Consider the following 12,424-nt stretch of genomic DNA (forward strand, 5'->3'; position numbering starts at 1 on the left):
AAATAGTGGGGTTCAACATGTAAGGGACAACTATTTTGAAAGAAAGTTCTATTAGCCTGAAAATGAAAGCTTATTCTTTTCAGGATAACATGGGGAATGCCTACAGTCTTAGACATGTGTATTCAGTTGTACCAGACAGGGCATAAGTTAGGCTATTCACCATGCAAAAGAAGTTTCTTCTGGAGTTATCCCATAAGGAAAGTACCACTCATGCATATACATCTGCTGTCAGTGACATCCCAAGGGACCATGGGGTCAAGGCCTTGAGGAGAGATACAACACTGTACTAAGGACAGTCTTATTCAGCTCAAACACCTAGCTCTTATTTAGATATGTGTAAGTGATATAAGTTTTATAATTTTTCTTAATAATTTCTAGCTTTGCTTCAAGGTTGTATAGGCAGACAGATAGATCTTATAAAGAAAGGCTTTTCACCAATCCTGGGCAGTATTTTGTTTTCCAAAGAACTTAATTTATTCCTTCCCTAGAATCTTGAACTTTGTAGGTACCCAGCAAATATTAATTGATGATAAAGGTATCTAACAGATATTTGAATATTCATGGGATGATGGTTCTATTTAAAGACAGTCTTTATATACTTCCCATTCTTCAGAAAATTAAAAAGAAAGTAAAAAAAAAAAAAGAAGAAGAAGAAGAAAACCTGCTTTCTTTTGCCAATTCTGAATTTAACAGCTGCACAAAGTACAATGTGTGCCTGTTTGAAAAAAAAAAAATGTGTAGGCACACTGGTTTTCTTGATTGGGGAACAGAAATGACAATATAGAGAATTATAGGTTTTAGAAGGAAATTTAATCTTGGGGCTTGGAGTTAATGGAAAACTACAACTAAAGAGGAATGGGGGAGGGGAGAAAATTCCACTAAAATGCTATTATGGTAAACTAACTTTGGTTACAACTTTCCCAGCTATGGAGTAGAGACCAGGTTATGCAAATACGTGGGAATGGGCACTATTTATTATTGTTTCTCCAAAATAGTGAACAAAATGTTTCTTTACCTACCACAGTGGCTATCTATGTCAGCATAATTTGACTTTTGATCTTAGTTGCCCCATCAAGTCACTGGGAGACTTTGAGAAAGTTGCTTAATTTCTATTCGTTAGCTTCTTTTTCTTAAAAAAAAAAATGGCTCCTTAATATTTTCTTATTATCATTCCTTGATAGGTCTTGACTGTGTGCAGGATGCTGTATGTCTCTACAGGCTCCACAGCTTCCCCCTAGGGAAGGCTTTGCGATGAATCCTGTTTGTAAAATACCTAGAAATCCTCCATTAAAAGCTAGCCCCATCAGAATAAAAATGCCTGTATCAGCATGCCATATGCTTAACCATGTGTTAGCTATTAAGGTCTCATTTGATACTGCAAATAGATCTCCAATGTATTGATATCTGCTATTTTTATATCAAGATATAGCACAACCTAGTGGGTGTGGTAGGGTCACACTGTTGATGTTAAAATGCCATGAAGTTAATCTTTCTACAGACACTTGGTGAATTCTTAGATGTTGGTTCTCTGCCATCATACAAAACGTGTAGAAAGGATAGATGCATGCTATAATGTCTGCACATCACTCAAGAGAACTACATTAGAGCAAGGTTCATGCAAGTAGCCATGAGCCTGGGGAAACCTTTTTTTCCTATGGTTCCCAGTTCTATCAAGGAGACAAAATGGCAGCAGGTGTCTTAAAGTGAAGGCCCACTCTTTTATATCTGGGTCAACTCTCTTGGAAAATTCTTCCTCACATTATTTTTTTTTTTCCTTTTCAATTTGATAAGTAATCTGAAGAAGTTAGGGAATCGGTAGCTTCTCCTTTTTTATGATATGTTTACAAACCAGGTAAGGTAGTTTTCATATTTCATTAAGTCATAAATAGTTGCTGAAGAATTATCCCATTCTCATACTACGTCCTTACTGGATATCAGGAAGTGAAGCAAAGATCTATGCCTGGGTAGAAGGGATCTTCAAACAGCAACAGGTATACAAAAACATGAACATAATATCTGCATAAACTGCATGAAAGATAATTAATAAAAGCAACAGGAATAGTTCTGACTAAGGAGGAGAGAGTGCTTGTATGAGAGAAGCTATGAGTTTATGTGGAGAATTGATTCAGCAAAAACCTGATTGAAGGGAGACACTTGAACAAAGACTTGGAAGTAACCAAGAAGGATGCTAGGCAGACAGGGAAGGTGTGGAAAAAAGAAGTCCTAGAGTCCTGGAAAAATAGCCATTGCCTGAAAGGCTGGGAACAAGTGAGAGGGAATGCAACCCAATTGGCTCACATCTTAGAGAGTAAAAAGCCAACATACTCATAGCCAAGTGTAGAGAAAGATTTATAATAGGCAGCAAATAGGAGAACATGTGTGTTATTTCTAAAGCAGTGCTCTCACCCACCAACTGAATCAAAGGGACATTTTTTTCAAAAGGAGAATATACATATTTATACAGAATGGGTCCAGTTGTTTATTTGTGTGTGTTTGTTTGAACACAGGGTTTCTTTGTGTAGACCTGGCTGTAGTAGACCATGCTGGCCTTGAACTCAATGATCCACCTGCCTCTGCCTCCCCAAGTGCTCCACCTCCACTGTGCAGCAAGGGTAGGTTCATTCTTGATCATTCTCAATTAAAGAGTATAGTCTTAGTCACTGTTCTGTTACTGTGAAGAGATATCATGACCATAGCTGCTTTTGTAAAAGAAATCATTTCTCGGGGGGGGGGGGCTTGCTTACAGTTTCAGAGGTTTCATTTATTGTAATTATGGTAGGGAGCGTGGCAGCATGCAGGCAAGTGCTGGAGCAGTAGCTGAGAGCTACATCCTGATCTGTAGGCAGAAAGGGAAACTGTGGGCTTGGCATAGACTTTTGAAATCTCAAAGCCCATCCCCAGTGACACACTTCCTCCAAAAAGGCCACACCTCTAAATTTTTCTTTCTTTCTCTCTTTCTTTCTTTTTTCTTTCTTTCTTTCTTTTTTTCTTTCTTTCTTTTTTGTTTGTTTGTTTTTCGAGACAAGGTTTCTCTGTGTAGTCCTGGCTGTCCTGGAACTCACTCTGTAGACCAGGCTGGCCTTGAACTCAGAAATCTGCCTGCCTCTGCCTCCCAAGTGCTGGGATTAAAGGCATGTGCCACCACTACCTGGCCTCTAAATCTTTCTAATTCTTTCAAATAGTGCCATTCTCTGGTGAGTGAAGCATTCAAATATGGAAGCCTCTGGTAGCCATTCTTATTCAAATAACCACAGGTGCTTTTTTGAACATGCTCAGTTTAAGATCATAATTTTTAAAAGGAAAGGTTGTAGACACGTCCAGAGGCATACTTAGCACAAGGTCAGGGAGCACAGCACATTTAAAAAAAATTACAGTGGTAGTAATGCTTCTGGCCATGCTAAGCTTTCACCATTAAGTTTAAAAATAAACAAAAAGACACTGTGAATGTTTATTAATACAGTAGTCTATCCTTAAACATGCCCGTCTTCTCTCAGTAGCTAACAGGAGAACAGAGAAGAATGAGTTCAGGGAACCCTGAGGGGCCCCACCACAGAGTCCTGTCTATCAGGGAATGTGAGCAAAGATTTTGTGTGACCCCACTCACATTTTCAAGCCAACTGGCTTCCAAGCTGAGAATAGACTTTTAAAATAAGAGCTGGAACAATAATGCAGGTTGGGACATTGTTGCTGTAGACTTGGAGAGAAAGAGGAGGGAAGCCAATTCAAGAGTTGGGGGCAGAAATAGATGCATTCTAACTAACACTGCTCCTTAAGGTCTCTTCCATCTGCTTTTTAGGAGCCATTATCTGATACTGAGGAAATATGGACTTAAAAAAAAATAATCCACAGCTTTATGCAGTTCAAGAACAGCCCTCAGGTGGACACCATATTTTTTCAACTTAAAGAAATTAAATATGTGTCAACCATAAGTAATAAATTGCTCCCTGAGGAGAACATATTTTCCTCTCAACCCCTTGGCATGTATGTACAAGAGCTCCTAATTGGTTTAAGTCACCACACTAGGTGCTGAGCCAAGCAAGGGCCATCTCTATCACAAAGGGTTGCTACAAAGCACTTAAGGTTGGGTAATTCATTAAAAAAGAAAATGTTTATTTAGCCCACAGTTTGAAGGCCTATGGTTCAAAGTTGGGCATTTCTGTCTATTTGTACTCTGGGTATGGCCTTCGCAATGGCCCATTGCATGGGAAAGAGATCAGATGGGGAGATAAGGTCAGGTAGAAACTGACAGGAAGCCTCAAGAATATATGATCCCTTCTGCCGTATCCCACATCCCTATCACTTTCAAGTCAGCTCCACCTCTTAAAAGAGTGCACTGCATCATCGCCTCATTGGGGAACATCACATGAACCTTTGGGGGATGCAGACGCTGTATACCAACTGTTCAGCAGGTGAACATCGGTCACAAGAATCTGCTCTGGCAAGAGAAGAGCTGTGCTTTGTAGTAATCTGACCTGCATCAAAACAGCTCTAAAGGGACTCTGCTAGATCAGGGTAGGTACCTAATTTACACCACCTTGACTTCTGTATCTGTAAAGTGGAGAATAGGAGAGTAGGAATATTGTGGGGTTCACTGGAGCATGTGATAGCCAAGCACATAGGTGATAAAAAGGAGGCAGCAGCAGGCAGCAGCTGCCAGGAACCACAGCTGCAGAGCTCTCAGGTGAGCGCCTATTTATCTCTCTTGAACGACAGGCGTGAGGTTTCCCATTAATACGAGTCAGCCAACTTGGAGACTTCTCACTAAGAGATCAAGCAGCTGGTGACACCCTCAGAACCAAAACTGTAATTGTTTGGAATTAGTATTTCTTCCCCCTCCTCTCTATTTCTTCAGCCCTCACTACTCCCTGCCTTTTGATTCCAGAGAGATGGAACAGAGCTGACCATGGTAGATACTCTCATTGACCATCTGGTGAGGGAATAAATGCTGGGTACCAGGCTTGAGCCAAGGTGGGAGGAGATGGAAGAAACATGACAGGGGCATGCTGTAGGTACTCCTAGCCAGCTGCAAAGGATGTCTTGGGAAGTAGGTATAACGTGAGTGTGATCCATGACTTGGATAAGCAGAATGCCATCTGTGTTCATTTCCAGGTCTTAGGGGTTATGTTGTAGTCAGGAAGAGAATGGTTTTTATTGTTTGTTTGTTTTGTTTTGTTTTGTTTTGTTTGTATGAAACTCATACCAACATGCCCAGAGCTGATGGGGTAATAAGGGGATGGTTATGTCTGCAGTTCACTCTCTAGTGTTTCAAACTGAAAATATAAAACAAAATTCAAAACAGAAACAAGAAAATCCTCCCTCCAGTTGTTCTTGCTGTTTAAAATTATTCCAGTACATAAGATGAAGATATGTTATGCCAATGTATAAAATATTTTTTAAAAATTAGAATTGTAGTGGTTCAAGTGTCAAAAAGTTTGTGTTCTTTATTAATTCAGAGAACTCATAGGAGGTAGCAGCTTTGCCCTCAGCTTAAATTTTAAAGTATAACTTTATAAATTTTCTCTTCCCAGAATTTAAACATCATATTTAGATAATAAATATTAGCTGTCTCTCCAGGGAGGCAATAACATATTGATCTTGGGCCCCTTTGCAATGGTTCTTGTTAGCTATGGCAGTCCTACCCAAAGTACTGTGGTCATAGCTACTTCTTGACATTGTTATAAGAATTACATTTAATAGTCTGTACAAAGTGTTTTCAAACTGAATAGAAGGTAACCATCCATCAGCACATGCTAGCTGTTGCCCACGAAGCTATATAAGTAAACAAAGCATTAACATTATCATACTAATGTCAGTGACTATTTTAGGACCATTTATCTCTCTCTTATGTAATCTAATTTCATTTCCAAATGTGTGTTTCTAGACCATTTTGAAATGTGTGAAATGAAAATATAGATGAGAAAGAAACAATATTCAGGCAAGACTGATCTCCTTACACATGAGACAGAGCTAACTTAGGACTCTGTTGGTTAAGGGCCTACTGTGTAAGCTTAAGAATCAAATTTGGTTCCTTTGCAAAACTGCTAGAGGCAGTACTGTGTGCCTGCAACTCCACCTGAGGAGGATTGGCTTGGTGGCTAGCCAATCCAGATGAAGGCAAGACCTTGCCTCAATCAATCAATCAATCAATAAGGTGGGTGGGGACTAGTAAGAAGGCACAGTGGTAAGTGCTCTTGCTGCACAAGCATGAGGGAGTTCAAATCTCCTACCTCCTGTGCAAACAGTTGGACATGGCCACACCAGCTGCGCAGGGTCAAAGACAGGAGAATCACTGGAGTTTGCTGACTACCAGTCTAGCTGCAAGTTCAGTGACAAACATTACATCAGGGGACTAAGACAGAGAGTGACACAGCAGAACACCTGGCATCCTCTTCTGGCTCTGACCACCTTCATGGGTACTCATCTGTACATACATGTACAGATTTAACACACAGAGACAAACACATACACACACTCCCACCAAAAAAAGTGGAGAAGTGATTTAAAAATGCACCCAGAGTTGTTTAACCTCTGGCCTCTACACACACACACACACACACACACACACACACACACACACACCTGTGCATACAAATAAGAATATATACAAACACCTACAAAATACACAAGAGTGTCAACATTTAGTAAGAAGTAACAGAAAAACATACCATATATTACTCAACTATTATCAGTCACTTTCATTAATAATAATGCCACAAGCTCTCCTGACTTCTAGTTACTTACAAGAGGTTATTTTTTACCCTCAGGTGTCTGTAGGTTGTAGGTTGGTCACCTGATTGACTAGATTGGCTACATCTACTAGATCAGCTAGGATCAGCTAGATGGTTCCATTTCGAGATAGGAATTCCTTAATCTCAGCCTCACTCTGCTCTGGGTGGAAGGCTGTTCTACCTGCTTCTCGTCCTCCTTCAACCAGCAGCTGCAAAAGCATCTTCTTCCCACGGCAGGTGGTGGGAGCATAAGACAGAGCAGGAATCCAGCTCTGCAGCACACTGAACTGCTGGTATCTTATCCACTTGTATCTCACTGTCCAAGTCAGGCGGCTAAGTCCAACACTAGTGGAGTTAGCTTCCTACGCACAGAGGGAGAATGCTGACGTATATTTACCCTGTTAACTATACGTCAGAATAGGACAGAACAGGGGCCAGAAGACTTAGGACTAAGAATTTAGTCTGTGAACTGCTGTAGTTCAGCTGATTTGCTTGTGTCTAAAAGTCTGGAGACCTGTGTAAGAAAAGGTAACCGAGTGCCGGCGAACAGTACGTGTCAGACTGCTAGTCCAGTAGTAGCCAAGGACTTAACCTGATTGAGTTCCCATTCTATTCCCATTTCTATACACAGCTTGTGGAAAGAACTAAAAATATCAAGGTAACACCTTCTGGCCATAATGTTGGGATTCTGCCTTGCAAACCTCCCTCAATAGAGAATTAACCACGCACAGAATTCCTGTCACAGCTCAGTAGTGACAGACCCCTTCTTCTAGTATGAATTCATTCTGCAGGCGGGCCCCTTCATATTATTCATGTATACTTCATGAAATGTGTTCTTGCAAATAGCACATGCTTAATAAATATGGCTTAAAAGACAGATGGTCAGAAATAATACTAGAGACGCAGGAAGGAGACAGCAGCAAAATTCTCACTGGTTATTCTGCTTTTTAAGGTGGGAGAGTAAAATGTCACATCACACACTACATAAAAGCTGTGGAAGTGTATTATCTCAAGTGAATATATGAGCCTAAATGTGCAGTAACTAGGAAAATTTAGCTACCTGGAAGCTAGCTTCTGTGTGCCTTTTTTTTTTTTTTTTGCTAACAAAATAGCCCGGTGCTTCCCCTTCCCTGTAGGTTTTGCTTCACATTTATTGTAACCCTTTTAAAATCTCTTCCAGAAACCACAAGTTTATATGCCCTGCCCCTCTTAACTTTTTATTGTTTATATGTTTCCTGTGAAGATAGACAGATCAAGCTGCTCCTTACGGAACAGTCATTGGTAATCGAGTACTGTGAGTCGGCGTGGTGTCTTCCTCTCACCCCACCTCCACCCCACACACCAGCAGAGGCCCACTTCTTCAGTAAGAACTCACTCACTGGAAGCATTTAAAATGGATGGAAAGATAGAACACAGCCAGAATGTCCTTCTAAAAGACAGTGAGATGAATCCTAATCTAATTGCCGGAGAGCACACGTGGGGCTTTGAAAGCAAGCCTTCTGCATTGCCGCCCCCTGCTGGATTTTAGGGTGAACTGTCTCTGAAATTGAAAACCTTGTCAGCTGAAGGCATGCATGCCACTCAAACGGCAAACCCAGCCTACTTCTAGAATACCTTACTTCCATGATAAACATGCCAAGCGATTCCTAAGCTAGCTTCCCAAGAGCAGAAATACTCAAGTAGAAAATTACAGCTGAGACTCAAAATAAGGTAGAAAACCGTGCCCCTGGGATGTCTGTTAGGGAGTGCTATGGCCTGCATGGGAAGGCAGAGGAAATCTTGGGTGACCTGCTGGGTAAACCCTCTGTGAGAGCATCTGAATATGAATTTCTTTTTAACTGCCAGAAACAGTTCCTCCCATTCCTAAGACTTGTTTCTTTCTCTGCCTGTACTCTCCAGTTAAGGACCCTCTCTCTCCCTGTCATAGTCACACTAGAAGGGACATGGGAACCAGACAAATTTTAAAGGCAGCTTGTCACCTACAGACTTCAGACCTATTATGAAATCTACGTTATGAAGTCTGCCTGTTCGGGGAAAGCTGGCAGATCTCCTGCTTGACTCCATCCATTTGGTAGGGAGAAAGGGAAGAATAATTGGCTAAATTTTGGGCACGTGCTCTTGAACCAGCTTGGCCTTATTAAGGGAACAAGAACAACCATGACGGCTGTTTCCTCCCAAGAGTAAAAACCAGTGCTGTCATCCTTATGAAGAGTCTCAACAGCAGGTGCTGTGTGGTGCTGTTAAATACGTCAAGTACTGCAGTGGATTTAAAAGCACACTGAGAAGTCACTAGCTTCTCATATTCAAAATTGTGCTGTGTCCCCCTCGAGCTGAACAAACTGAATAGATTATGTACCTGCTCAGGTATTCATTGACTGCAGTCTTGTCCACAGTGGAAGCTGTTCAGTGGATTGTTTTTCAGAGTATCTTGGGGTAAATGGTCTTCTGCAAGCTCTCGGGTTGGTGTTTTAACTCTGCTAGTCAAGGCCCCCCTGCAGAGGATTCTCATACTTCTGCTTTTGCATTAGAAACTGGTAGTAAAACACACATGCCCACCTTCCCAGCATTCAGGAGATACAAACATGAGAACTACAAGCAGACTGGGCAGAAAGTAAAACCCTGTCTCAAAGCTCAAATCAAACTTAACCGGAAAAGAATGAACAGTACCAAGTGGTGGCACTGAAAACACAGTAAGATCCTAAGTGTTGGTGACTTATGGGCCTCCTTATGGGCCAGGGATGGAGAGGGCTCAGCAATCTTCTCTGTGACATTGGCTAAGGTGGGCCATTCTGCATTTGACAGGTAGCTGAGATAGACTAGAAGATGCCACACTGCCTCCCTCAGGGGTCTTGTTTCCTCAGAGGTTGATTCCATGGCCCTCTCTGTCCAGGGGAGTCGAGTCTGAACTGCATTGCAGTTATGGCTGCATTTCCTAGATGAGAAAACAGAAACTGTCATTCTGAGGCAGCTTAGAAGGCTCAAGACATCATTTCTACCTTGTCCCCTTGGTCAAACAAGTGACGACATATCGTGTTCACACAGAAGGGAGTTAGCTGCTGCTCCTGCACAGAAGGCCTTATGGTCATTGTACTTCATATTGCTAACTTCTTGTTTTCAGTTTTCTGTATATGACTACATTTTTATATTCCATTCCTGTGTCTTTAGATAAGATAATAATCTATATTTCCCTTTTCACAAAAGTGTTTTGGAGGTCTCCCCAAAATTAATTACAAAAGCGGACCTTTACTTGCCCTTGGGATTATATTTTTCTCTGCCCATGAATTCACAAATTTTAAGACAAAAATCAGTTAGTTGCAGGTAGCCAGGTTCTGTTGCAGTCACCCATTTAGTTATTTTTTTTTTTCAGAGTTATACAACCGATCAGCATAATGAATTCAGGACAAAAAAAAAAAAAAACCACGCATTGATGTGTTAGATCACCATATACAAGATAAATGAAAATAAAAATTTTCAAAGCACATATCTAACAAAAACATAAAAGGCAGAGAAAATCAGCCAAGCTCCTTACACTGAGACTGTTACTTCATTCAAAGCCGAAAAGAAGATTGGAAGTAAAACGTGTTTGGCATCTTTGGAAATGGCCGGCAAAGGGAGAAATGCTTCCAGCAGCAGAGTGAATATTATTTACTTCAATGTTGTTCTTACCTCTAGCAAATCCTGGGAGAAGAGACGAGTACAAATGCACCAATTTATGTGGGGGGGGGCCTCTTCTATTTCATGCCTCTGATTCATCTCTCTGCTGTGCTTTTGGGGAGTCATGGTACATTGCTTGCAATTAATTTCAGTGTCGCACATTAGCCATAAAGAGATATTTCATAAATTGACTCAATTTTTTTTTCTCCCCCTGTGGTTTTCTTGAAAGATGAAAGTGGTCCAGAGGAAAAGCAAACTGCAGAAGAAATGGAGGGGCAGAGCCAAGAAGCAGGTGGGCTCAGGTTTCTTTTGAGGAGTCTCCTAGGCCTCATCCACAGAGGTGAACAACAACTTTACTCACTGTTATTGTCTGAGAATGCTTATGCCTTTTCAAAACCTGATTAACCCCATGTTCCTTCCTCTCCCCAGTTCCATTCACTCTTAAGTTGACTGTGCTCCCATAAAAAAACAGTAGACTCTTATTACCGATTCCATCTCCTTCTTGTAGTAACAGATTGCCTAGTAATGCACTAAGAACTGTGGATCAAGATCGGAAGCACAGTATCAGAGCTTGGATAACGTAGATCAGATCAAAATAAGCAGACTGAGTTAGAGGAAGAAAAAATGAAATTAGAACTGCATGAAGAAAAGGCTTTCTCTCCATACTAACTGAGGTGTTTTAACTCTCTTGCATTTGATTTTGAAAAGCTATGTGTCTGGCTATCTTCACATGTGGTGGATGATGCCAGATAACCGGAACAGCATCTCACTCCCAACAGCTATAAGATAAAAATCCTTTCTGACATCACCTCTATTAAGAGAAGTCACTGTACCTATTGATTATATTATGTTATAGATTCTTCACTGTAGATTATAAATTTAGCATTTTAAAATAATAGCCATTACAGTTCAAATTGGATTGAAATAATTTTTGAGTTATCACCTACCCCCTGCCCCATTTCTGTCCTTGGGAATGCTGTCCTTTAAGAGAATAAGAGTCACAGTCATAGGGGCTCCAGCCTTACTGCCAAAATAAAAGTATCTCCTTTCCCTTCAATCTCCAAGTTATTTTCCTTTCTCTATTGAGCCCTGTTCGGGGAGCGTGTTTTTTAAAAGAGTGAGCTCTGACTTTTGTGCCCACCACATCCTAGTCCATATGCTGATTAAACCAGGCAATGTGGTACATTTTCTACAGGAAACTTTTACAATACTCTTAGGACTGCTTTGAGGAAAGAGAGCTTTTATTATTAACTGAGAAGAAGGAGTGAAGGAGGCTGATCAGAGGACGCATTGAAGCCGGGAAAGACCTTGCGTACCTGTTGTTGGGTCAACTGCTCCTTTCTTTTGAACAGAACAAATTTTTGGTACTATAAATTGTTCTTGTCTGACAGTCCCTACCCACTACCCACACACCGTTGCACTGTGTTGAAGGTGGGACTGATTAGGGATGACAGGTATTAGTAAGCCAACTGTTGACTGCTGAGAACCTGGTCTGACTGTTGAAGTTTTATTCATTCAGTGTTCTGTTCCAAGCTGTCTTATTAACATTGGTTTTCTTCTATCACTGTACACACACATACATGCATGATGCAGATATGTGTGCACATGCATGCACACTCGCACACACATGCACACACATACACATGTGCACATTCACACACACATACACACATGCATGCACACACATGCACACACGTGTACACACACATCAGTGCCTATGTTTTATTCATTCATTCTTTCCTCCTAAATCAGTTAGGTTCTGGTGGTTTCTTTTTGGTTTTGTGACCACCTTCTGAGAGGTCAGAGTGGAAGAGTGTAAGCCTTCTTTACCTATTGAATATGAGAGCATTACCACTCAATATGGCTCTCTCCTAGGCATTCATTGCAGCATCTCAACTGTCTTTCTCAGTGGCTCTTCTAGCTCATCCAAGACAGCCTGCAGACTGATGGAGACTATCAGCAGGGTCCATTTAGAATTGTGGACAATGCTGATCTGTTCATTTTGTCCTTTAATAGGCTCCTCTGATTAGGCAACAGAACAA

At 41.0% G+C, this 12,424-nt stretch overlaps 1 protein-coding gene across 12 annotated transcripts in view; it reads left to right on the forward strand.

The window, feature by feature from the left end:
- Macrod2 (mono-ADP ribosylhydrolase 2) overlaps positions 1-12,424 on the forward strand; it is a 1,857,339-nt gene that overhangs the window by 1,717,433 nt on the left and 127,482 nt on the right. For 6 of the 12 annotated variants that reach the window (XM_076929849.1, XM_076929852.1, XM_076929850.1 and 3 more), the window contains one exon: positions 10,612-10,722. In XM_076929849.1, the coding sequence (XP_076785964.1) occupies positions 10,612-10,722 (111 nt within the window). The remainder of the gene's footprint in view (positions 1-10,611; positions 10,723-12,424) is intronic. The other 6 variants (XM_034494739.2, XM_076929851.1, XM_076929856.1 and 3 more) reach the window with 1 other exon arrangement.

The sequence above is a fragment of the Arvicanthis niloticus genome, chromosome 2, assembly GCF_011762505.2.
Source record: "Arvicanthis niloticus isolate mArvNil1 chromosome 2, mArvNil1.pat.X, whole genome shotgun sequence".
Taxonomy (NCBI): Eukaryota; Metazoa; Chordata; class Mammalia; order Rodentia; family Muridae; genus Arvicanthis; species Arvicanthis niloticus.